General features: G+C 34.5%; 1 protein-coding gene across 3 annotated transcripts; it reads right to left on the reverse strand.

Moving 5' to 3' along the window:
* Positions 1-27,362, reverse strand: DSC1 (desmocollin 1). Of its 3 annotated transcripts, none has more exons than XM_077900346.1 (17): positions 26,975-27,362; positions 23,693-23,777; positions 22,251-22,453; positions 20,932-21,051; positions 19,944-20,099; positions 14,462-14,606; positions 13,083-13,249; positions 12,507-12,641; positions 10,912-11,097; positions 9,056-9,315; positions 8,830-8,972; positions 7,394-7,606; positions 5,747-5,989; positions 4,125-4,243; positions 3,410-3,664; positions 2,603-2,692; positions 2,384-2,521 (listed from the first exon to the last, which is right to left on the reverse strand). In XM_077900346.1, exons 1-16 carry the CDS (start codon positions 27,035-27,037, stop codon positions 2,624-2,626), a joined length of 2,562 nt encoding a protein of 853 aa, XP_077756472.1. In that variant the 5' UTR covers positions 27,038-27,362; the 3' UTR covers positions 2,384-2,521; positions 2,603-2,623. The 3 variants fall into 3 exon arrangements, with proteins under 3 accessions (XP_077756471.1, XP_077756472.1, XP_077756473.1); XM_077900347.1 differs by having other exon boundaries at positions 2,603-2,648; positions 26,975-27,361; XM_077900345.1 differs by lacking the exon at positions 2,603-2,692 and having other exon boundaries at positions 1-2,521.

The raw sequence follows: 27,362 nt of genomic DNA on the forward strand, positions 1-27,362 counted from the left end.
TCAAGTTTTATAAAATATTTTAATAAACTTAGGAGAATTGAAAGCTCAGTAAAGTTAAGGAGGTATTTAATAAAGCTAATTTATAATAATTATATCAATTTTCATCACTCTGGTGTTCCCATGGAATTTTTTTACATGAAATATTTTTCAGATCTGAATCAAGAAAAACTTAATTGTATGTTTTCCCTAACTACAGATTTAATAAAATAAGAAGAATTCATAATGATTTACTTATTGACATTTGATGATTAACTTATATTAAATAATCCATAAAATACAATATTTTATTAACAAACTAAATTGGTAAATAGGCCAGTGGAGTTTCATGAATTTTATCAATTGTACAAATAATGTTTAATTTTGAGTGTAAACAGAATGTGAATTTCCTAAATAAAAGACAAGTCATAGTTCCTCTGAGATAAATTTTAATAATATTTGAAACTATTTAAAATAGCCAAAACTACTTAATACAAATTCATTTTCTGTACTTCCTAAAGATTCTGGATTGCTAAAATTTGGCCTTTAATTGTACTTAATGTTCAGATATAAAATTTCTCTTTCCTATTTAAGTAAATATAAGAAATGAAAACAAACAGATATTAATATTCAGCTAATGATTTTTAGTTGCTCAGAGAATGTTCTATATCTACATTCAAGAATATAACATGGCATGACTTATTTCCAAATTTTTAATATTAAACTTAAAAATCTCCAAACTGGTACCATTGTGAAACAACAGAAATTGCATTCCCCCCAAAATTATTTTATTCACAATTGCTATAAAAATCATACATTGTGAACATCCTATACAATGAAATATTTCTTTATTATAGCTACTTTTTTATTTTGCTCTAATGTCCAATTTCACATCAAGAAACAGTTTTAATCAGAAGCTATAATTGAGAATAAAAAGAGTAATTACAAAATTTTTAAAAAATCAACCACTCTTTTTTCAGTAATGAACTAGTTAATAGATTTTTAAACATGAAACAGTTTTTTTTGTCTGAATGAGAAATTTCCATATGATATATACTGTTACTGTTTGTAAATTTAGAAAGTTTGGCACAAAAGATTATTAAAATATTGTTTATATATTTCTTTCTAAATGAATACAACATAATATCCCATTAAGATGTTATATGTTCAAAACAAATTATTAACTCACGTTCATTCATTTAACCATCATTTAACAAATGTTTGGTTAAGTGTTGCTTTCATAAATCTCCATATTTTAACATTTACATGCTAGAAATGCATTTTTTCTGATTTTCCATTTTCTTAAAGTAATTACCAAGGTAGTCAGAGTATTACATTCCAATATGAATGCTCATTCCATTTTTAGCATATTTATAAAAGGCTAAGCACTGTGGATCAGGGTTGCAAGTCTAATGCCTGCCAGGCTGGTTTCACAAATGCTTGAAGATGGTAGGCCTCTGTCAAAGTAGACAGTGCATGTTCTGGCCAAGGTATTTATATTTTAAAAAGGTAGTAGTATATCAGGGTGGGCAAATAAAACCTATTTGTGAGTCTAAGTCAAACCATGGACATCAAGGCTGCAATTCTTTCTTGTAAATCCTTCCATCTGATCCTAACAAAATCTTTGTGGCTCAAATTGTTGTGAGCTTGTTCTGGTCCGTTTCTTTCCAACAATCCTAGAAACTGTAGGAACCTGATTATGCATCCATATGGGCAGAGATCCAAGGACCAAGCGCTGAAGGTTCCTGAAAGCAAACGCAAACGGTGCTGGGAGCACCTCCGCAGTGTGAAAAGTATAGTGAGAAATGAATATTTATTTACCAAACTGAATTTTGCACCAAAGAATACTTAAGTGTCCTTCAATACATAGCCGCTCAGGTAGAGGATTCAATGCTCTGGCACCAAGAACAATATTTCTAAGAGCATTTCTAAGAGCAATCTCCTGGGAATTTTGAAGAAAATATTTAATTTTCATCTCAAATTAAAATCCATTGCTCATTAGCCTTGGCAATACCCAGCTCTCCCACCACACACTTTCATAGCATTCAAAGTAAGTTTTCAAAGAGAAGATGCAAGAATGGACATTTGCAGAGTCCTGTAAAGGGCAATATATACATGCATAAAAAAAAAAAGAAAATTAACACATGAAACTTTTCTTTCTAGAGAATATGGAAGTTATATCAGACGAGGAGAATTTAGCAGAGCTTTGTATTTATAGTATTCTTATCTATACATGACTCAAAGTTTACCTCCAATAAACAAATATATTAGCAGATGCTGCTATGGTTTTATATTCGATGAACTCCTACATATGAATTTGTAGATGTTTCTCTTTTAAAACACACATTTATTTCTTTGCACATGTCTTTGCTAGCGTCCTAAATTTGGGTTCCAGATGATCTAGAAACTCAAGCCCTTCTTCTTCCTGCCGATCACTGCAGCAGCCTACAGAGCCAGCCACAGATCCTTTTCCTTCATAGTTATACGAACGAACGTAGTCTTCAGAATGTTTATGCTCCTCGTCTTGTCCACACAGATACACCTTCTGTATCAAAAAAGAGCACATTTTATTATTTTTTTAAAGACACCTAAACATATTAGCATAAAAATAATGTCTTTGATTTACCTTTTACTGTTTAATTTTTAATCAGAGTGTGTCCTCTAATGGATTCCTACATATAAAAAATGCACATGATTGGTCTGTATTATATTCATTCTGAAAATATAGCAGATATATAAATGCTCCTAGTGAACACATTTATGATAATTAAAGATATACACATATCACAAAGCTAACTTACAATATCCCCATTTGGACATAATATTTGTACAGTTCCAATGTATCTTTGTAACTTCTTCACATATTTGGGGGAACCAATAGAGGCTATGATTCTTCTGTTTATATATGGTTATATGGTGGCAATAATGTAATACATGTAACTGGCTAGTAATAACCAATATTGATTACTCTGAACATAAAACAAGGAACTAAAACCCCAAATAAAAGCTAAACAGCCTATGTGGTTGATGTTGATAGCCAGGTCTTCATAACTACACAGAGAATTCAGTATACTTAAAAAAAAATGTTTGTAATTTATGATCCATGCGTCACTCTATACAAATCTTTCACTCCAGGTGACTTTCCCTGGTAATTTGGCGGGGGGGGGGGGGGAAGCCTTCTATACTTCCTAAACATGTCTACATATGCCGCATCTAGATAGTTTTGCAGTTTTGTGAACCTTATTTTAAACATTAAACCTTAAAAGATAATTTTTCCCTTTCGGTTTGGACCTGAAATCTGTATCTATGATATAATGAAACACTAAAAAGGTGATGAGTTCCAAGTGCCTGAGGAATAAAACTTTGGGGAAATCCTTATGCATAATCGTCTTTAACTTTTATGTAATATGAACTCGAAGACACTGGCACTCACTTCGCCAAGCCGAGGTTGGGTGAAGCTGTGCCAGTCGGTATATGTATATCTGCCAGCATCCGTTACTCCTTGTCCTGCTCCCTTGACAGATTCCAAGGTCTGATGGCCACCTCCTTTGTTGGAATCCAAAGTGTAGCCACCTTTGACCATCTCGAAGCTTTGCTGTGTTTTGACTCCTTGGCCACCAAGAGTGCCCACAGACATGCTTGTGTCACAAATGTTGGATGTCTGCGTGGGCAGTCTAATATTTGCTTCCTAAAAATAAAGTTAGAGTTATAAAATAAATGAATCACACTGTAACTAATTTGCTTTCATTTATCTTTCTCAACAAAATTCATACATTGAAATCCTAATCCTCCATGCTTAGAATGTGATCTTGTTTGAAAATAGGTCATTACATACGCATTTTGTTAAATTAGAATGAGACCATACTCAATTAGGGTGGGCAAGGTGAAATGCCATTAAGAAGAATGCAATATGAAAATTTGATTTGTGCTTCCATAAGTCTGGGAACTACCATTTTGTGATTCTTTGCAGTCTTATGAAACCAATACAATAGAATTATGAAGTTCAAATGAGTTAATGCATGCAGAACATGTGGAGTTAGTGCTCAATAAACATTAGCTGTTATTATTATTATTACTATTATTATGTAAGAATCAGCTGTTATCATTGGATCACTGTACCATTCATACGAAAGTGAAATCTAATTTACCATCACTTCTTCTCCGGGTCCTTCAGTGTTTGACACAATTAAATTTTGCTGGGCTACATCTGGAAAACATTTCTTTACTGTTCTCTTAGCAGTAACACAGAAACAAGTAAAGAGAATGCCTAAAAAAATAAAAATTATGTAAGTAAAATAGTATTTTTCTTCAGGCTGCTATATATTAAATCACCCAAGTCATGATTTTTTAAAAGTTTTTTCACGGAATTTTAAAAAATTTGATCTCTTCGGGGCATGAAATTTAAAACAGAATATTAACAAACATTTAGTATATAGAGCAGCTCTGTTTTACTGAGATAATGTTATTAGGCAAAATGAGAAAGGAATCAATAAAAAGTAAGAAGGATGAAGTGAGCATAGTTAATTAACAGGTCACTTCCCAAGTCCAGGATTAACTTAAATGCTTTTCTTGTTTCTTCCACACTGGAATAGTAGCTCCCTTTGATTGAAATTTCAGCTAGTATTATTGATAGTTCAAATCCATAGAGAACATGCTCAAAGGGCATTAGACATAAGCACAAACTTGAAAGATAGTTACATAAAATCTGTGCTCAGTTTTGAAAGTGCATGTTCACTAATCACAGTGCTACAGGGAGTATCCAGTTTAACCTGAACCTCAACTCAATGAATTAGGACACAGTAAAGACTCTGGGGGCAAGTCTGTCAATTAAACTAACTACAGGTTCTGTAGTCAGTTAAAGTGGTAAAAAAGAAAGGAAAACAGGAGGAAGTATGAGTGGGAAGGAGAGATAAAAGAATTGTGGGCAACGATTTCCATCACTTTTGCATCTTGAAAAAAGCAGTTTGCAGAATGCAAAATCTTGACACTTTTTTCATGCATTACTTTTCCAGTGGCCCACCATATGATCATTTTCCACTAACAGGAGTCTTTCTTCTTCTTCTTCTTCTTCTTCTTCTTCTTCTTCTTCTTCTTCTTCTTCTTCTTCTTCTTCTTCTCCTCCTCCTCCTCCTCCTCCTTCTCTTCTCCTTCTCCTTCTCCTTCTCCTTCTCCTCCTTCTCCTTCTTCTTTTAACAATTCCAATTTTCTTTTTTAAGTTTATTTATTTATTTTTAAGTAATCTCTACACCCAAAGTGGGGCTCAAACTCTTGACCCCGAGATCGGGAGTCATGTGCTGTTTTGACTGAACCAGCCAGGTGTACTTGTTAGAGTTTTAGGATATGGGTTAAATTGCTTCATTAATAACAGTGAGCATAAAGATCTAGGCAAATTTTGGAAGTATTCTTCACTAATTCTTCCTGTGCATAAATTTGGCTGATTAAAAGACTATGTTTTGTATGGGAGGGAATCTTAACCAAACTCTGTATTTTACTTGTGGAAAAATGATCTCAAAGAAGAGAAAATGATCTATCCAGTGTCTCACAGCTTCTTATTGGAAGAACTAAGAGTACACTTCTGAAAATTACTTTAAATTTAATCTGCTCTTACTGATATGTGTCTTCTTCTGTGAACCCTCAGTCATATAGTACACACAAGATTTTTAGAAGGACACATTTACCAAGGCTATTAAATAAAGAAGTACCAAATATATATATATTTTTAAATATTAGATAAGCCTTCAACTAACACATTCTCGATAATCATACTTACATAACAGCAATGCAGAACCCAAAACCATGGCAAGAATAGCCCATCTTCCAAGTATTACATTTGATGGCTTAACATCTCTCACGTTTTTAACTTTCATTTTACAGTCAGACGGGGTTGTACAGTCACATACTCTCACTGTTAACATGTGTCTTGCATGTAAACCATGTCTATCTTTTATTATGATAGGCACAGTATAATAGTTATAATCAAGAACTTGCCGCTGATGAAGAATGGCAGTTTTACCTAGAGAGGAAAAAACAGAATATATATTTACATGACCTTTCAATAGCAATATTATTCCTACTTAGTATGATTGGTGTGGAGTGGGGGCAAAGGGGAGGGAAGGTGCAGAATTTAGCTTAAAGGAAAAAGTCTAGTGGGTTTATTTGTTTGCCTGTTTGTTTGTTTGAGGGAGAGACAGAGAGAGAGAGAGAAGGGGCAGCATACAGCCTGATGCAGGTCTCAATCTCTCAACCCTGAGATCATGACAAAGCAAAATCAAGAGTCTGACAGATACTTAACCTACTGAGCCACCCAGGTGGCCCTCATTTTTATTTCTTAAAAATGACTTAGATTTCTTGAAAAACCAGGAAAATTAATTAATATTGTTCTACACTTACATTAGACTAATATATACGATGTTATTCAAATATTAAATTAAAATGGATTTATAGGGACACCTGGGTGGCTCAGTGGTTGAGCATCTGCCTTCAGGAGATCCCAGGGTCCTGGGATCAAATCCCACATCAGGATCCCAGTCAGGGAGCCTGCTTCTCCCTCTGCCCATGTCTCTGCCTCTCTCTGTGTGTCTCTTATGAATAAATAAAATCTTAAAATAAAATAAAATAATAAAATGGATTTATATGTTTTCTTAAAAGATATTTGGAATAAGAGTCTGAACATAAATATATTATCCACTGCTTTAAAAAAAAGTAAGGTATTATCCTTTCATCTGGGCTGCCAACACACCATCTAGACTGAGGGAGACTTGGAAACTTTGGGACCACGGGAGCCATGGACACATCTGCATCAGCAAACATGAAGCACCCAGGAGGCCAGTGTAATGCTGGCGGAATGCACTACCATAAGATCAACTTCAACAAATATCACCTACATGACTTTTGAAAAGTTGGTATAAGGCATTAGCACTTAAAGAGGAAACAGCTTCTGCCCAACTGTTGACAAACTGTGGACCTTGGTCAGTAATAAGACATGGGTAACTGCTGACAAAAACAAGACTGGAGCTGCTTCTATCATTGATGTGCTGTGACCCAGCTACTGCAAAGTTTTAGGGAAGGGAAATCTCCCCAAACGGCCTGTTACTGTGAAGGCCAGATTCTTCAGTGGGAGAGCAGGAAAGATTAAAGGGCATTTGTGGGGGCCGGGAAGGGAGGACAAGACTGTGTCCTGGTAGCTCGAAGCCATGTGGAGGGAGGTTCATTAGATGCAAACAAGAGCTTTTCAAAATAATAATAATAATAATAATAATAATAATAATAATAATAAATAGCAAGGTATTATCCTTTTGGGGGGATCAATAAAATAATTTCCTAAAATGAATATTTACCATAATGAACTAAGGTGAATGTCAAAACCATCAGCCAGTTTAACTTCCTACTGATTAGAAGATTTAGCATAATTACATACCATCCTTTGTTTCTAAATTCCAAAGTTTGTTGGCAGAATTATCCAGAAAGAATTGAAAAGGTGGACCATTCTCAGGTCCATCAGGATCTACAGGTTTGAGAACAGCATAATCCTTAGCATTCTGACAAATTGTCACTTCTTTTTCAATTTGTGGTGGGTGATCATTATTATCTTCCAATAAAACTACTAATGTTCCCGTGCAAGATCTGCCATCTAAGAAAGATTAAAAATAAGATATCCTTCAATTAAAATTTTATTTTCAATATATCTACCTTAAACAGCTGGCATCTGCTTTCTACTAGCCTTCTGAACTTGAATTTCACACACTTTTGGATCACAAATATCATTGCTACAAGTACAAAATAGTAACATGTCACTCTTCCTTGAAGTTTAATGGCTGTATCAGGTGATATCCTGAGGCTCTTTTTAAAATGAAAAGGTATGAGATGATGAGTGATGTTACTACGGAATATCCAGTTGAAAATAAAATTGATTTCTTACATCATTCTTTGTGAAGAGCATATGTTCATCTTGAATGTACAAAGACTTCACATTTGGTCATCAATCACTTCCTTTGACTTCCACCTCTGACTCATTTCCTCACATACTCTTTGCTCAGACTTTGTAAAACTTCTCATCAAACCCACTAGGTGCACTCTTTCCTCTCTGCTTTGGTACATTCTGTTGCCACTGCTGGGAATACTTTTCTCTTTCTCTTTGCCTGATAATACTTTATTATCCTTCAAGAACCCACTCAAATATCAAATATCACCTCCTCTGAAACTTGTCATAACTTCTATGGACAATGGCAGCAATATTCTCCTTTGATTTCTCAGAACACTTTGATGATTGCTGACTCATTGTACTGTGAACATGTTAGTCCTAAGAGCTAAGTCATATTCATCTTGAGAACCTGATGACCTTCCTGGTATTTCTTGGCTAACTTACAACTTCCTATTGATACCTTGAACATAATGCAATTACTATTTTATACTTTCCAAAAAGTAAGCTCTAGAATTAACCTTGGAGAAGGATTGCAAACCATAGCAAAAGACTAAAGAGTCATCATTTTACCATTTCTTAAGAAATAGGATATATATTTTGTTCCCCATTAAGAGAGGCTCAGAACAGACCTACCTTGAACCCAACTGCTTTAGGAGGGCAAAACCCTTTCAGCAAGTTCAAACCATAATACTCTAAATACATACTCCTGAAAACAATAGAGATCCTGGAGGATGCCACCGTGTCTTTGGCCATTCATCATCACCTCTTAGCTTTGTATTACTGATGCACTGAAGCTGACATTGGGTGGCCTCCAATAAATTGAGCAATCCATGCAAACATGTTTTCCATTAAATTTTGATATGAAAATAAACAAAGTTCACCCCAGGATTTCCTTAAAAATATATCCTATATTTCTAGAAAATTGCACTCACCTGTATCCACCGCAACCACAGAAACATTGTATTGGTCATTTTTAACAAATTTTGATTCTCTATCTAGTACTTTTATAGTTCTCAAGTCACCAGTGTGTTCGTTAATTTCAAACCAGTTATCTTCATCTCCTATCTTCTTATACCTAATTTTTAGAAATCAAATGTAAATACTCAAACCAAAGATTGGACAAAATCTCAAAATATATCATTTTGAAGAATATTTTACCTTAAGCCTTCACCACTAAGTGTTTCTGGATCCAACGCTTTGTATCCACGCAATTCTTCTCCAGCTGGGAGGCCATCTTTACTCTGAACGACTTTTACTGGCGGTTGGCATTCAGGGCCCTCATCACTGTCTTTAATTTTAACAGTGACAGTTGTAGTGCACATAGTAGGAGCTTTTGAATTTGCTGCTTTAGTGAATTGTGCTTCATTAAGGACACCAATTTGCAAAACAACTTGGCGATTGACTTCATAGTTCAATGGCTATTCAATAAACATACTTTGGTTAGTCAATTTGTAACATTATTTATGGAAGATTTATAATTATGATTCCAAGTTTGAGCACAAAAAGGAATATCATTTTTTATTATAAAATGTTACCAAAAAGCAGGTGCTAATGTAGTTAAAGACTAATAGTTGACTTCCTATAATAATAAACACTATCAAATGCAAAATTGTTGACGATTCAACCAATTTTTCTTCTCACTTTTCTTCAGGAAGCTCTTGCCTTCATTTTTTTTTCATTACAAGTTTAAATATTAATAGAAATAAAGAATAAATGTTTGAATAACTCCAAAGTATCATGTGGGATAACAGTAATAACTAAGACAACAGAAGTACATAAAGAGTATGAGAAGAAATATATAAAATAATTAGATTATTACAACACGAGATTTGGTTATAAGGGAGCAGTTACCCTGAGTGTATGCATAAAAATTATAATGATGCTATCTAGCAGCATCTTTTGGAAGCACATTATATTTAGGGGTTTTAAAAAAAAATTGTTATACATAGGTTTTTATAGCTCCTAATCACAGTGCTCAGTCCTGAACTGAATAATAAGAATCTTGAAACAACAGTTAAACAATTAGAGACTGAATCTATCAAGATAACAAAAAAAGGACAGCAGGAGAAACTTAGACCCCCTAAAAAACAATCAATAAGAAACAAAAACTCCAGTAAGTAAAAGAGAAAGTGACTGAAAAAATAAGTAAAATAATTAAAGGAAATTCTCTAAAAATCTTAGGAGGAAAGTACAACTTGTGCATGCAGCTTCTAAGAAAATACATTGTCCCTAAGAAATTAATCAAGGAAAATACATAAAAGGTTAGAAAGAGCTACTGATAGAAGGACTCAGAAAGGAACCAAGTGTCTACCAGCATACCACCCTGAATATGCCTGATCTTATCTGATCTCAGAAGGTAAACAGGGTCAAGCCTGGTTGGTTCTTGGAAAGGAGAAAGGAGCTAGATTTAGTTTTTCATTGTGAGTGCCAGTAATTGCGGCTGAATTTTTAAAATCACAAAGTGCTGGCTACCTCAAATATGGGAGGATTAATGGGAATAGCTGCTGAATATTTAATAAATAGTCTGTCTTCTACATCATAAGAGCATGAAGGCAATTGAAAAGTCAAGAGGTTTGATTTCCAGTAGTGATTCTTCCATTTCTGTCTTGTTTTCCATAAAATAAGGGACAAGTGGGTGTCTAAGATGCCTCCTAAGACTAATATTTGATTATAAATACAATATTTATCTGCCTTCATTTCCCGCATGTGTAGAACAATATGTTTTGTGCCTGCAGTGTCCATCTTCTAAGAAAGAAGATGAGGGTAAAATAATAATAATAATAATAATAATAATAATAATAATAAGTTTATGTGAACCATTGTAAATAATTTCACCATTTCATTGCAATTCTCTAGTCATAAATTTACAGAAATTACTATAGAGATGTACAGTACATAGGATATAGATATGTAGATGATATGCCCAAGTATACATTAGTATTTTTTAAAGTATTGCCTGATTGTTTTCTTTTTTTTTTTTTTTTTTGCCTGATTGTTTTCTTGTTGTTGTTTACCTTGACTACACACAAGACTGCTTCATTCGTATTGGGGTCTGTGCTAATTTTGAAGTTTCCATTTTCATTTCCCTGTAGAATCTGGTAGACAGCCTTTGAGTGAGGAGTGTTTGGCAAGTCCTGGTCATGTACCGCCATTCGTAAAATCTCGACATCAATTCTGTTTTCTTCTACTTCTGCAAAATACTAAAACAATTTCCTCTGGTTATTATAAATTCATAGCTTTAACAATCTGATTTTCTACTCTAAAACTTACACTTAAAGAAAAGGGAAATAAAGTGATATGGGAAGGTGCAATCATATATTGGAAAGAATTTACAAATGTAATGCATTGCTTACTTCTCTCCTCCTAAACTGCTTTTTCAAATCTTATCCATTCTTCAAAGACTAATTCATGTCTTAACTCCTAAACTTCTCTGAAATCATTCAAGCCCTCAGAATTGTCTCTAATCTGAATCTCCTCAGTATTTACAGTCTATGGTCCCTTTTATATTAACATATTAAGCCTTTAATATTTATGATAATTAAAACCTACATTGATTTCTTATTATTACTGACTTGTTACTATGCCAATTTTTGTTTTTAATTTCCTTCTGAATCCCTAGCAAACATTTTAAGGAAAAAGTGTTTCCTTTTTTGAGAAATTAAATCACATTTTTCCCGTTTTCCCTTCAAAAAAGAAATACAGTTAAGAAGCATATTATATTAAAAGACTTTTAAAAGTAGTAAATCATAATCTTCTAGAGATAAGATGAATTCATGGAAGTATGATAACCTGATGGCTATTGGAGTACAACAAATCTTGATTATCTTGATTCTAATCCCAGTTTTTCCTCTTACATGGTCTATATGCATGAGATCATAAGCAAGTTATTTAACTGACTTTTCATTTTCCCAAATAAAATATGGGATACACATATCCTTACAAGCAGTAGGGATTCATATAAAACATTGAATAAATGTGCCTATCACTGGAGGTGGTGATAGGCACCACCTTAACTTGTTCTCTTCCTTAACTTGTTCTCTGGTAGAGATTGATGAAAAAATGAAGATTACTTACTAAAAGTTCAGGAAAGAAGAGCCATTTCCTGGAAGTATCATCCTATATATATATTTCTTGTTTTGTGTAGAAGGAAAAGTTCACTCATACATGATGCTGAGAGATTCTGCATATAAATAATGGGAGGGCCACACTGTACTACTGACGTCCCAGCAAAGCAGAAGATATTCAGCTAGTCTCTTTTTCATCTTAGGAAGTGGAAGTGCAAAGAATACCAGGGAGAGAGCCTCTTTTCTTGCGCTCCATAAAATAAACTTAAATCCAAGGCATCCAATAACAGACCTTGGCATCCAAGAAAACAATGAATACATAACAGTATCAAGCTCTTCCATGACCAAGAGAGTAGCTTTTATCCTAACATTTAGAAATAACTGCTCCTTCAATTATTTTTACAGAAATCATATTTTTGGCATGTTATCTGTAAGTGGTAGCTCTCAAGAAACCAAAATATGTAATCTCACAGAACTATCAAATTCCTCGTGTTTTTTTGAAAAAGTAAATGAACTTAGAGAAATGAATACAAAGATACACTTACAGAAGTTTCAGTAAAATATGGTGGATTGTCATTTTCATCATCAAGTGAAATAGTAATTGTTCCTGTATTAAATAAACCAAAAGGTTGGCCCCCCATGTCTCGCACTTCCATTATTAACTTGTATGTATCACAATTCTGAAAAGAAAAGAAAAAGGTACATTGATGAACGCTTTTATTTCCTGTAACTTTAAATTCTCATAGCCATTGCTTAAATTCTGATTATTTCACATTCATTTTTTATTTATTTATTACCAAAAAAGAGGTATTTAAATGTAAACACAGAACAAGAGACTGGCTAGTCAGTACAATAGAAACTTGATATGTCTAACATAATATTTCAAAATTTAAAGCTATTTCATATCGACACATCAGATCAGGTCAATGATCTTAAGTGAGAACTTGTCTAATATCTTGTACCTTCCCCCACAGCTCTGTAGAGATGAAGGAAGTATCCAGAGAAGCCCTAAGCACGGCCTGTATAGAAGCGAGTTGGAGAGGTGGCGAAACTCCTCTGGGAGTTCATTATCAACTTAAATATAGTTTAGTGACTGTAAAATTAGTTAATCAGTTCATTACTTCTCTATCCAGTAAAGGTGTAGTTGTGGTGATGACACCTGTATCTGGATGTATGGAGAAATGCTTTGGATGATCTGGGATTTGCTGTAAGATTTTATATTTCAGACGAGTATGCAGAGTGTCAGGTTCATCAAGGTCTATGGCGGTCACTTGTCCCACTGAAGTTCCTGTTCAGATAAATCCCATATTGTCAACAGTTTAAAAGAGCAATATAACTGAATTACAAACAAACAAGGTATGTTTGTAGCATATTCTCCCCAAAATGACAAGTATATTGACTTTACAGATAAGCAGAGTGTCTTAAAAGCTCTCCCGAACTCCAAGCTCCCCTCACTGGGAAACTTCAATTATGTGGGTATTCTGAATAACATGATTTATATTCCACATGTATGAGAACATCCACCCCACCCTTGGTAAGAATGTTTCTCAAATTCTTCCCCTCAACCCATCACCCTAGTTCACAGGCCACTTTTGGATGGGACCTTCTCTGCATGTCTTATTTCTTTTACAAGCCAACTTGATAATATTAGTTAGAGGAATAGCACAGCTTTGAGTATGATAACCAAGATTTTACACCTTGATATTTTAATACATGTGCTGAACTGTTAATATATGCAAGTAATTATTAATATATGAAAGACAAACACTGTGTAGCTGTCTCAGTATCACTTGGACAATATTTACAGCCCAGAAATCCAAGTATGAGAAATGTTGTATTAGCAAACCACTGACTGTGAAAGAACAATATTAAACATGCATACATACAAAATGACAACAGAATAGAGGAGGCATTTCTTGTAACTTTTTTATTTTTAAGATAAACTGGATAGGCTTACGCCCATTAATGCACCTAGGTCACAATCTTGGCTGCCTATAACATCAAACCAGTTTAATTTTTTAAATTTGTTTGGAAAACATGCCAAGTAAGCAATGTGTATATTGTTATAAGTCAGATACATCCATGAGATGATGTATTTCTGGGTCCTTGAAAACATATTGAAACTTTGTAAAGATTCACATTATTTATTGCTTTATTTATTTTTATTTTTATTTTTTTAATTTATTGCTTTGTAAATGAATCTGTGACACCTATGTACACGGTTAAAACAGAAAATATGAATAGCATTTGTCTGTCCACATTCATATGCATTGTGGATTAATCTAACAAAGTTAATAACTTCATGTATTAGCTGCCTTCTATATGTGAACAGCAAAAATGAACACCGAAAGGTTTGCCTTTGAAGAGTATATGAATAGTTTTAGATAGAATATCCTTGACACTCAAGCATTTTTAAATGTTTTGCATAATTGTGTTTAAAACATTAGTGAGGAATTGAATTGAAGCAAAAATCTAGTGTTTTCCTAAGATATGAACTTACCAGTTCGACAATTTTCAGGCACATTAAAGATCGTCACCTTGTTTTCAAAATATGGAGCATTATCATTATCATCTTCAACTTTGAATAGCAAGGGGAGTGGGTACTCTGGGGCATAACCGTCTGCTGTTGTGGCATAGGCGTAGAGCTGAAAGGTAGACAAACACCGTCAGCTTGTTCTCAAATGACAAATTATATACAAAATTAAGCCTAGCAGTTGGGGAAAGACATAGTGTTTAAAAAGTCATCCACAAAAGAATATGTGACTAAGAACTTATGTGACCTACAACACACCAGCATAGTGTATGCTGTCAAATGGCTTCAATCTCTTACAGCGTTCACATTATTTTCCCCACCAAGTACCATGCACCCCAGCTAAATGAGGCTGCTCTGTTCTCTGAATTACCCGCCTGCCCTTCTGCTTGTTAGAATATATGTAAACTTCTGTCAGTTGTGCTAATAACAAGTATTCTTTTAATTTATAAAAGATATGATTCCATTTATTTATGGATTTGCACGTACAGGTAAATAGATATCAACCATCTTCAGTGATGGTTGATATCAATTAAAAATTCTTTACCTGCATTTTCTCATTTTTCTATCATAAACATATTTCTTGTGTAATAAAAGTGCCTATAAAATCATATACACACTCCAGATATCATCTCAGAATGATATATCTTGGTCCCAAAGGCCAGGATTTAATGTCCTTTTTTTTTTTTTTTTTTGAAGACCATCAATTTATTTCTGCACTCTTCTTACGTGGTTTATGCAGAAGTGCTCAATAAAGAGTTGTTGAGTTAAACAGATTTTCTTTACTGACAGCACCAACTAAACATGCTCAAGATGGATTCTCTATTAATTCAATCCTTCACCAAAATAAATTCTTCCATATTTTCCTTCTGTAATCATCTTCCAAAATGAACCAGGGTTAAAATTCCAGGTATCTACCTCCTTCCTGTCCTTCATTAGCCTTATTAGTCAGTTGCCAAGCTCTAGAGATTATGATAATTCTGTGTCTCTGCCACTCATTATCTCTTTTTTATTCCTAATGCCAACATTCTCATGAGACTCCAAATGTATCCTACATATTATCCTACCAATTTTCCTGCAATTGTTCTAATTGAACTTTTCCAATTTCTGTAGCAAGTCAGATTCATTTCGACAAAACACAATTTTAATCATGGTATTACCTAATCAGATTTCTTAGTGATTTATGTATCATCTATGAAAGTAACCACAAAATCCCCACTGTTGTGTTAAAAGATGAACATTTCATCTTCACCATTCATCTGGAGGGGAAGAAACTTCCACTCCAATCTTTGGGATGGGAGATATTGAAATGACCATGTTCTCTCTGTTACCCGATTTACTTTTCCCCAAATAACCCCTCGGGAGGCTTTTTCAGTAATAAAACTCATACTTCAATTTCCATCAGTCTGATCACTGAATCTTATTTCTCAATAAATTCTGAACTCAGGGATGGAATACAGGGGTATTCCAGTTCACCACCCGCACCAGCAGCACCATGATTATCATCACCACCATCATGTCCAGATATCATACTCTTCAGCCTTCCTCTCAACCTCTTCTTTTCCCCTCATGTTTTGTATGAATTTTTCGTTCTTTAAACTGCTGCTATTTTGAGATTTTTAGCTACAGAAAACTATGAAATTGTTTTATGTCTCTATAAGATTACAATTGTCCTCAGAGATGAAGCCTGAAACATACTGATATTTGTGTGCTGAAGCACCTAACATAGTGCCCTGGTAGGTAATTCTTCAATAAATAGCTTTTCATATTCAATTTCATTCATCTTTCATTTTTAGAAAGACAAACTACTCCTTATATAGGTCCTTTGTAAAAATTATTATGAACATTCTCCATAGAATCACTTGTAATGAATTCTTCTACCTTCTCACATTGGCATTAAAATTTCTTCCTATCTAAACTAAGGCCATCCTACTATAATTTACACAACCTTTTGCTAATGCTTCTCTTCATTAGAAATGAAGATCTCTGGTTCCCACCATATAATCACTTGTAGTTTGAAATAATAGTGTTTCCTGGTGTTTAACAACAAGTAAATACCATTATCTCAAAATCCATGGATTCAGATGAGGTGATTTTGTTTCAGGTACTCCTTCAGGTACCTGGTTTTATTTTTTACTAATAATTAGCTGAGTATCTCCATCTCAATTTCAAAATAGAAATCATTAGTATAAAGAGGATGAACTAAACTAGGATTATAAACTTCAAAGTATAGCCTAACTCCCTAGGCGAATCCATTTATGTTCCAAAGAAACATAATTAAAAATACTTTCTTATTTACTCATTAAAGTAAACTCAATAATAGTAATGGTTTTACAGTAACGTTCACATTATTTAATACTGAAAGCAATAATCATAATTTGAGTATTGTTAAAGAAGTATAAAGAATATTACACTTTAAAATTAGTCATATTTTTAGCTGAGTTAGAAGAGCATTATTTAAATTTCATGTGTATTTTTGATATATATGATTTATATATATATATATTTGAAACATATGATACATGTGTATCCCTTGAATTCTTCTGTAGCTTGAAGAATCTTATCTCTTTTAATCCTTTTTCACAGCAGTTTGCTGATTTTTTTTTTTTTTTTTTTGGAAGATCCAAACAGTTGCCAACTGGGGTGAGAACTTTAGTTTGACCTTGTAAAGAAAGATATCCAGTTTAGACTGGGAAGAGGTAGGGAGAGCAGTGGCACCAAAGCTGAGTAGGTACAGAATGTGATTAGCAACATACATGTAAAGATAGTAGGAAGACCTGTGTGGCTGAAAAGAAACATATGTTACAAGATAATAAGGCTCTGGTTGCATAGGTAAGGGACTAGACTGAAACCAATTTTTCCCAAAGTATTTACAAAATATACAGATTCTCCTCAACACTCAAAGAGAAATAAGTTTAACTGATTTCTTTCATAGGATAAACTGGAATTATTGAAGAAAATCCTCTTCTTATACAACTATTCTATGAAAAACTTGGAAAAAAATAGCCTCATACACATCCCTGAAAGATTAGATGAATTCAATGGTTTAAAACAAACTCCTCAAACTGCAATAATGGTGTGACTCATCCAGAAAAATATTTACAAGCCAAGAGTAAACGATATAACCTGGGGAAGAGAAAGAACAGGAGCACAAAATATATTGAATTAGACCCACGGCAACCTGTGCCAATAATCAATGAAATCAAATTATTTCAAGCAACAATAACTGAATAATACAGAACATTTATATAGGTAATATAAATACAAAAAAAAATGGGGAATCCCATCAAAATCCTGTTTTGAGGGCAAAATCCTAGAATATGTATATTGTGTGACTTACCCCTAGAATATTTTTAAAGAGCTGTACAGTTCACATGCTGATTTCACCAATATTTAGTTTAAGTCTTTAATGACTGCAACAGCTCTAAGGTATGTAATACAACTATTAGTAATAGCCCATGAGACAGAGAAGGATACAGATTCTTAAAGGTTGTGACCTGTCCAAGGCTAACAGAAAAAGTGGCAGATATGAGGTTCTATTCATTTCCAGAGAAATAAGCTTTCTAGGGCAGCCTGCGTGGCTCAGCAGTTTAGTGCCACCTTTAGCTCAGGGTCTGATCGGAGACCCGGGATCGAGTCCCACATCAGGCTTCCTGCATGGAGCCTGCTTCTCCTTCTGCCTGTGTCTCTGCCTCTCTCTGGGTGGCTCAGCATCTGCCTTTGGCCCAAGGTGCGATCCCTGGGTCCTGGGATTGAGTCCTGTATCAGGCTCCCTGCAGGGAGCCTGCTTCTCCTTCTGCCTATGTCTCTGCCTCTCTCTGTGTGTCTCTCATGAATAAATAAATAAAAATCCTTAAAAGAAAAAAGAAATTGATTTGATAGAAAAGCAAAGATGTATTATTTTAATTTATACCTCTATGTTGACAGAGAAGACTCCCATTCTCTATTGCCTCAAGTGATTTCCTAACTTGTTTCATGTTTACATCTGGTTGTTATACTTTCCCTTATGAATCTTATGAATTTGCAAGTGGTATTTCTTAATATCAACTCAATCTTAACTATGTTCATTGGAACTAGAGAAACATGAGCCAAGCTTTAAGCATAAATTCCAAACTATTTTATTCCTTTTGTCCTTTAGAAGTTGTTAAAATGTAGCAAAGTAACTTTTTTTAAAAAGTAATCTCTACTATACATTTATCAAACATTTATTTGGTTTCTTGATCAAAATGTTTGCGATAATGCTTAACATATTTCTCCTATTTGAGTCTATGTAAGTTATTTTCTGAAGTAATAATTTGATATTATTATGAATAAAGTATGTTTATTCAGAGAATTTGGGTGGGAGCATAAAATTATAAAGAAAATATGTCATTCTAATCCAACCATTTATTTATGAAATCCCTAAAGTGGGACATTTATGTTGTTCTAAAAATTTCACCACCTTATACCCTGTTTTGACATCCTTAGGATAGGGTCTTCACTCCCCATACCCCACACAATCATGAACTTCTTTCATCACTGCCTTTGAGTGGCTACCAGTTCCTACTTATCTTTCAAATAACTGCTAAGTTGTTACTTTCTGGACTGTCCAAGTATGAGATGATTTTCCCTTTTATATACTCCTTTAACAAAGAGCTCTTCAATTATACTCACTTATAATTCAAGAATCCAAGTGCTTAAACAATTTAACTCACCATCTTCCTGAAACTCATTGTGAATTTCTCCTGTATGTCAGATTAGACATCAGAACACAAAGGAGGTATGTGAAGTTCGAAACAAGAAAAAAAAAGGATTTAATTTTCAGAAGGGCTAGACTTTTTGTTTGGGTCAAATTAGGTAGAATAAGAGGAATTGGTAAACCTATTCTGGATTACTAAAGAAATAATACAGTATCCAAGGTTCTCATGGTTGGAGAACAATCAGAGAAAATAAAAGAAAAGCACAATATTATTCAAGAGGTGAAAGCAGTGGATCTCAGTCTTAGGATATGTTTAGAATTACCTTGGGTGATTTCAAATTTTCAGTTGTTGGGGCCTCATCCCAGAACAATTAAATTAGAACTTCTGGGAAGTTACCCCAAGCATCAGTATTTTTTAAAAAGATCTCACGTGTACAGTCAGGCTTGAGAGTAACTGAAATCTGTTATTATATGGAACTTCAAACTCAACAAAATTCACTGCTATTGTCCCAAGATTCTACAGATAAAAGCCTGTCCTTTAAAGTTTTGTCATTATATTTTATATAGCTTTTCTCCCCTTTTCTTCCCTTATTATAACTATTATCTTTCCTCATCAGTTGCACTAATAGAAATTTGAAGTTTACACTATCCATTAACAATATGTAAAACATCAAATCAAATAATTAATCCTTCCAATATATAAATATGCAGCACTGAAAATATATAAACAGTAACTAAAAAGAGAATTCTGAATAAATAATCCCATAATCTTACTGGAAACTGTTCATATTGCTCACGGTCTATGCTCCTTGTACAGAAGATATCCCCCGTGTCCTTATCTATGTAGAACAAATTGAAGGGCTCTTTGTCCACTCCTGGTCCACTTATGGAGTAAAAGATGGTGTAGTTCTGCGCAGCATCAGATTGGACCTATAACATTAAATGACGATTTAGTAAAAGAACAAATATGCTATAATAAACATCTCCAACCTACTGTGGCGATGCTTTAATTTGTATCACTTGCTCTCTCTCCTATTCACCTAGTCTGTCTTTCCTCTGCTTATTTACCCATTATCTCCCATATTTTTCAAGTTCTAATTCATATTCTGCAATCTGCAAAGCCACAGGCTGGATCATCTATTTGATCTCAAATTCTATTGAATTATCTGTATATTTATGGAAAATCTTGGAGTTGACTATACCTTCACAATTCCTATTCACCTAATTCTTATTCCTTTATAAAGTATAGTGACAATTTCAGTGGTTTTGAGTTATTTGGAATGGAAACATTTCTGATTTAAAAAAAGCAAAAATAACGCAATTTTCCATCCACAATTAATTCATAATTTCAAAGCCGACCTTTTTTTTTACACTCCACCTATCTAGCAGTGATGCCATCTTTTTGATAAACAAAAATGCTGGTCTTTTTCTATGAGGACAAGTGTTCAGTAAAGGGACAATTGAATTATGTAAAATCTGTAGGCATTTCCTCTGTCCAAGAATGCTAAATTCTGGTATGCAGGAGACTCTGGATATAGATTTAAGAGCATCAGAAACCAAAATATGAAACTTATTTCTAAATGCTAAATATGATTTCTGGAGGAAAGTGACAAAATACATTGATTTTTTTTTTCTAGTTTTGGTGAATGGATGATCCTTATGAGTACCAACAGGTTAAAGCCCTCATTCAATTCAAATGGAAAGTTTTAAAAATAAATAAGCAAAACCTTTATTACATAACATCAAATGAGGTAAAGTGTACCTGCTGAACATGTTGTGGAAATGGACCTAATGAGTTCTCCATTAGTGAACAGGGAATAGGGGCCCATCGTCTCTTGCTGCGCTTGAGAACTGTGTCTTTGGTGTGCCTCTTCTTGGGAACCTGCATATGATGAGAGATAAAGAAATATAGCACTGCCTAACATCAGGAATGTGATTTTCGCATGTATATCAACATGAAGAAAATAAGCAAGGGTTGTACATAATGATATCATAGATAATACCCAAACTGTTTCATTCTTTGTTAGTAAGATACATACACGACACGTAAGAACCAGTTTCATCTGATTTAATCAGTTAAACAACCAGAACTTTGTGGGGCATTGGTGAAAGATGCCATCTTGAGACATATAAATCCCCTAAACATAGATAATCCACTAATAAATACCTAAGAATTGATTTTATTCCACTAGGAGTGGTACAATGAGTATTTGTTAACACTAGCTACAGTGCAAAGCATTTGTATAACTATACAAAGACAGAGATCAGCATTCGTTCAGGTATATTCTATTTTATGTGATGTGGAAACTCTACAATATTATATAATGTTTCATAAGCCTTCTCCTAAATTTGTAATATATGTAATGCATATTAATATGCAGGCATATTCTAAATGTGGTGAAGAATTATTTTAATCAAAAGGAATTTAGCTGGAGAAGTCTCTCATAAATTAAGTTACTTATTAATAAATTATTTCACAAGACTTAATTGATTGTGCAGAGTTTGCTCAAAGTGAGATTTGCGTGAATTTTGGTAACCTCTCCCTTCCCACACCTTGACCGCTACCACTCACTGCAAGAAAAGAAGCCTAGAGCTGGAACATTCAAATCAGTCTTGTGGACTGGCTATATTTCATTCTCTGAAGACAGGGACCTCGTGGCATTTTCTATGAAGAGGGGAGCAAGCTTTAGACTATTTCTTTAAAGAGACTGAGACCCACAGACACTCGAGAGAAAGCCACTGAGGGTGGAGTGCCATATCTCCAACCTAAATCAATTTTCACTGCCTTTTAGACCTACCTGTTCTTCAGGTTGGTCGTTCTAATTGCCACACCTCAAACCACTATCTGAAACATTTGATAATCTGAACTTGCTCCCTGGCTACAGACCTGTTCCTTCTTACACCATTTTGTAAATAGCTCCACTCCTCTTTTAAACAGTCTGGTATTTCCATAGGTTGATTAGAGGTGGAATAAACAAATGAGCAAGAATTTGGGAACCATGAATTTAACGTGGAAGGAAACATATGAAATGAAAGACTCTAATAAGCAGATTGTTATGTTTAAATCCTTGGCCTGTATACCTTCTTTCCTCTCACATCCAGTACAATTTCTATCTTTTTCTGTTCCTGGCTCTGGCTGTCTGAAGGAAAAATGGAAAAGCTCTTCCTTTCAGAAGACAAAATGAGGTCATGTGTTGTGTAAATGGAGCCATCTTCTAGAATCCTGAAGTCAGGATCGCTGGACAGGATAAGGCTGGCTGACTGGAAGCACTCCTTCAGATTCACTGCAGGGAAGACAGCCACAGTAATTTGTAAAATAAAAGAGGGAGAGAACAAGTTTTACAGGAATGACAACTGAGAGTTAGTAGATGACAAGCATAAAGATGGAGGTTATGCTTGGAATTTGTTGAGTACCTACTACTCTGAGATTTAGCGGCCATGAAAATTAAATAATTAAATAAATGAGGTCATAGTTTCCATTATTTTAATCATAAGATAATTTGTGAATAAATATAAATTATTTTCTTAGTGTCTCTGGATTTATTGTTTCTGCTTTAACTTTTATTTATGGATATATGTATATATATATGTACATATATATACATACAAATATATATACATATATACAAACAAATTTACCATTTTATTTAAAGTGTAACTGTAAGATATGAGTAGATTTAAAACATGTTTGCAGTAATCTTTGATAACTACATCTGTTGCAAAAAGTAAGAAAAACAGTCTATACTTAAGTAATACTTATTATATATTTTTGTCAAAACGTTTCCTTTACAGATTCATATTTAACATATTTAGCATATTGGCTATGTGTCTATAGAGTATAGATGGTATTATCTTTTAAGTATTTTCAGAAGATATAAGGCAATGGATTAATTTAAAACTTCAAAGCACTGGGCAAAATGATGTCTGTCTTGGAAAGGATAGCACTTCTGTATTCAAGGTGTAAATTCAAGGCCAAAGAAAAACCTGATAAAAAGAGATGTGACTCTTGCACTCAGAGCAATCAACCTATGCTGAAAGTGAAATTAAGACTTGTTGAAATTTTATTTGACTTTCACAAGCTATTCCTCATAACAGATCACATAAATTCTTGGAGGGTACTTGTTCATCATAGACAACCTCAAGCATAAATATTATTTGGGGGCATTTACATTTTGATACGTCTGTTTTATATCAATTGCTTAAAGAGCATTGGTTTGGAATTTTGGCAGCAGATTCATTGATACGGATTAAAATATGCTTCTGGTTTTTGTGCTTTCAGTCATTTGAACTAAGCTAATTTAGCCCTTTGATGTTTGCTAATTTTTCTGGCAAGAAAAGTATACAACTAACTTGGAACTTTAATTGTTTCTAACCACTACTAAAAAACAAGTAGTCCATCTTCCATTTTATCTTGAATTTTAATGCCAAGTAGCTATTTCATGGCTATATCCCAAAGTTTACAAGAGCAGCCTGAAGCTAAATGCAGCAGTTAAGACTATGAAATTCTTAACACCGTTTCTCACCTTTGCCTACAAGTGTTTCAGCCTGAAGATGAGAAGGAACTTGAAGAGAAATTTTCTGACAGGCATCACAAGATAATATTAAAACCTCAAAAAAAAAAAAAAAAAAAGAAAGAATCAGGAATTATATTTGATCTCAAACTTTCACATTACAGTTTTGTCTTATTGATAAAAATGTCAATTTTAGAAACAAATTTATCTTCTAGTCCTTCAATATTTCTCATATTTATTTTATTTTAAATATTTATTTTATGAGTGAGAGACAAAGTGGGGGGGGGACAGAGAGAGAGGGAGACAGAGCCCCAAACAGACTTCATGCCTGACGCCAGGAGCCTGAGATCAGGATCCCAGCTGAAACCAAGAGTCTGATGCTCAACAGACAATGCCACTTAGGTGCCCCCATATTCATTTTGAAAGGGAAAAGCAAAGGAAGTGGCTTTAGGGGCACTACAGTCATTAAGTATTAGTGAAAAATTAAAATGAACAGTAATTCTTAGAACCCAAATCATATCGTTATCATTTCAAAATAAATGGGTTACAAACAATTGATTTTGCATAGAAATTGTCATCGCTAAGGCCATTCATAAATGTCACTCTGATTTCTTCACATGAAGAAAGTATTTAACTTTGGAATGTAATGATCATATATTTGTACACAAATCATCATTTCCACAGCCCCCAAAAATTTGAGGTTGTAGTAGATTAAGGCTAGAAATCATGAGGATTTTTTTTAACCCCTTAAAGAACAGCACCCATAAATCTTCACTTATCTCAGATCACTCCTGGGACTGGCTTGCCATTCCAAGTCTAAGTGATCTCGAATAAAAAAAACTAGTCTAAAAAAATATAATTCAAAATACAGAGAGTAGCTTTCGATAGGGTAAAGATCTGTAATTAAATTCAAGACACAGCTATTGTTTTAGAAAGCTAGGTAGTTAAAGGAAAGAAGATAAATTACCTGGGGAAAAACTAAGTTGTTAGCTTTAAAATGTTGACAATTTCAAAACACAGTTTGCTTCTTTTCCTTGGCATTTTGTATTTATTTGCTTCCTCTTCTGTTTATCAAAATGACTGCTTTTTTGATTACTTAAATATAAGAAAGAGCAGAGCTAGATTTCCCAGAACAAGGTCAGTTTTATGATTAATTTTTCTGAGGACATATTTCTAGAGTTATGGGATCTATTATTTGGAAGAAAGAAAGAGGGCATTATCGTCCATGCTCCAGAGTGTGTACTTCATTTCCAGCTCAACCAAATTCTATTGGCCATACTGTGTCAACCTATTTAAATAGTTTGTAATTTTACAAAAAATCTGTTACGAGGATAGTACCAAAAACTGGAATTTAAAAAGTCAATGTGTATTCACTTTAATTAATTGCCTTTTAATTTAATTAATTAATTTATTTTTATTTTTAGCCTCCCTGTTACATGTTTTCACAACTCCCCCACATTTCCTTCCTGGAATGTAGCATAAGGCTAATAATACAGTCATGCAATGCTCTTTCTGTTTCCAGGCATCTGTTCCATCTGTAAGCTACTAAAGTCAAAAAACCATACCTGTCTTGTTCTCTGTAACAAACTCAATGCTCAGCACATGATAGATATTTAACAAATAGTTGCAGAACAAATTTGATGAAATTGTATTCAGTTTAATTTAAATAGCCACTGTTTAAAACATAAGACTTTCTTACTTATTTGACTTTTTAATATACTCATTCCTAGTGCCAAGGAATAAAGTAAATTATATCCTGAGAATTCTCTGAACATAAAAATTCTATTACTAATGATCTAACTATATGATGTAAAAAGAGTATTTTATAAAAAAAGAGTATTTTATAATTAACAAAATATACATACATATGCACACATCCATATATGTATATATCTATGTGTATACATATATCTAACTTATAAATACACACCCACATTATTCTCATAGGATATAGTCACATTCCCATTCCCACACTGATCTTTCCTTCCTGCCCTAGGACCTCCACTTCTTTGCTTCTGCCTTTGTAGACAGAGACAATGGAGATCTCCAGAAGTACTGTTTCAGTTTTTAAGTTAAATTAACAGCTTAATAATTTGGAGGGAGCTGGGGTCAGATATCCTTTTAGCTATTATGGAGGTTAAGGATGGATGGGCAAGGAATGAACCAAAGGATACTGGACACAGCAAAGACCAGAAGCAAAAGAAATCTTGAGGAATCCCTCAGAAATCTTTCGCCACATTCTGGGCACCTGGGTGGCTCAGTGGTTGCACGTCTGCCTTTGGCTCAGGTCATGATCTCAGGGTCCTGGAACAGAGTCCCACATCTGGCTCCCTGCAGGGAGCCTGCTTATCCCTCTGCCTATGTCTCTGCTTCTCTCTCTCTCTCTCTGTGTGTCTCTCATGAATAAATAAATAAAATCTTAAAGAAAAAAAGAAAAGAAATATTTCACTGCATTTTTCCTGATACTAATAGAAGGTGGTCTCTGAGGTTGTTGTTTTTCTCCCCCCAGGCAGTTACTAAATGAGAATATAACCATCAACCCTATATGGACAAAATGTTTATCCCCATATAGTTAAATATTTAAATTCTGAAAACATAATTTGAAGCTAAAATACTTTGCTAATTCCCAGCTCAAAAATGCCAGATGGAGATATGGAACAAGTTCCCTCTTTCTCATCCCGACCAAAGAAAAACAGCACCTGAGGACACACTTACAGAGCTCTGAAAAACCTAAGTAGAAGCCAAGTTAATGGAATTTTTTCAATGACGGACTCATTTTTCTTTATTGTTTTTCTCAAGTTAAACCCCTTGTTTAACCTAGGAGTTCTGCCCTTCTCTTAGCTCCTGGTGGGTAATGTGAAAGTCCTGGATAATTTGCATCTTCACCTGGACTTCTTTTCCTCTTCTTGCGGCTCAGTGGAACTAAGCATATAAAATATCTACAGCTTATTTAATGACCACTAACAAAAGCAAACCTCAGAACCGCTGGGCCAAATGCCCGAGGAATGAATTCATTCCACTCCTCCTTAGGAAACACCACAGGAAGACTGAACAGGGGATTCCCTTGAAAAACTGCCATGTCTTGGCAGTGAGCACGTGAAGAATAAACAAAACACCTGCCATCCCCAGGCCACAGGTCTCTCAACTCTTGAATTTTTCTCAGCTCTGTTTGTGTTTTCCCAGTCTGTCTTCTCTGCCTTCCACTGCCACCCCTACTCTCTTTCAAGCCCAAACTGAGGGAGGAAGCACGTAGTGACATGCTCAGAATTCCCTAATCCTTTGGTTGTTACTCACCAGGAGACAGAAAAGGAGCTGCTTACAGAAGATGCTCCCTGAGGCAGCAGAGGCCACAGCCATCAGAAGTGGTCCCAATGGTCAGGGATGGTGGCTGGATAATAGGGCAGCTTGGGATGTACAGGGTGGCTTAAGCAGATTCCCAATGGCTGGCACCTGTGCAGGATAGGCTGCTGCCACCTTGGCGCAGCTGAGCTGGGTTTGGAGGAGTCAGGAGGCAGGTGACAAAAGGCAGGAGAAATGCTTTCCTCCTATTCCCAGGTCAGCCTTCCTCCTTCCAATTCAATTACCTCTGAATGTGAAGAGGTTTTCCTACAAGTGGGGAGGGTGGGGTACAAAACACCCCAAAACCCAGTCACTAGCTCCTCCTCACAGCTTTCAAAATTTC

The sequence above is a fragment of the Canis aureus genome, chromosome 6 (genome assembly GCF_053574225.1).
Source record: "Canis aureus isolate CA01 chromosome 6, VMU_Caureus_v.1.0, whole genome shotgun sequence".
Classification (NCBI taxonomy): Eukaryota; Metazoa; Chordata; class Mammalia; order Carnivora; family Canidae; genus Canis; species Canis aureus.

Excerpts from the sequence above, each read along its gene's own strand:
- DSC1 (XM_077900345.1), bottom strand. The coding sequence starts at position 27,037 with ATGGCTGTGGCCTCTGCTGCCTCAGGGAGCATCTTCTGTAAGCAGCTC. Across the intron at positions 20,100-20,931 it reads TTCCACAACATGTTCAGCAG|GTCCAATCTGATGCTGCGCA; the intron begins GTACACTTTACC and ends TTAATGTTATAG. Across the intron at positions 7,607-8,829 it reads TGTGGTTGCGGTGGATACAG|ATGGCAGATCTTGCACGGGA; the intron begins GTGAGTGCAATT and ends AATCTTTCTTAG.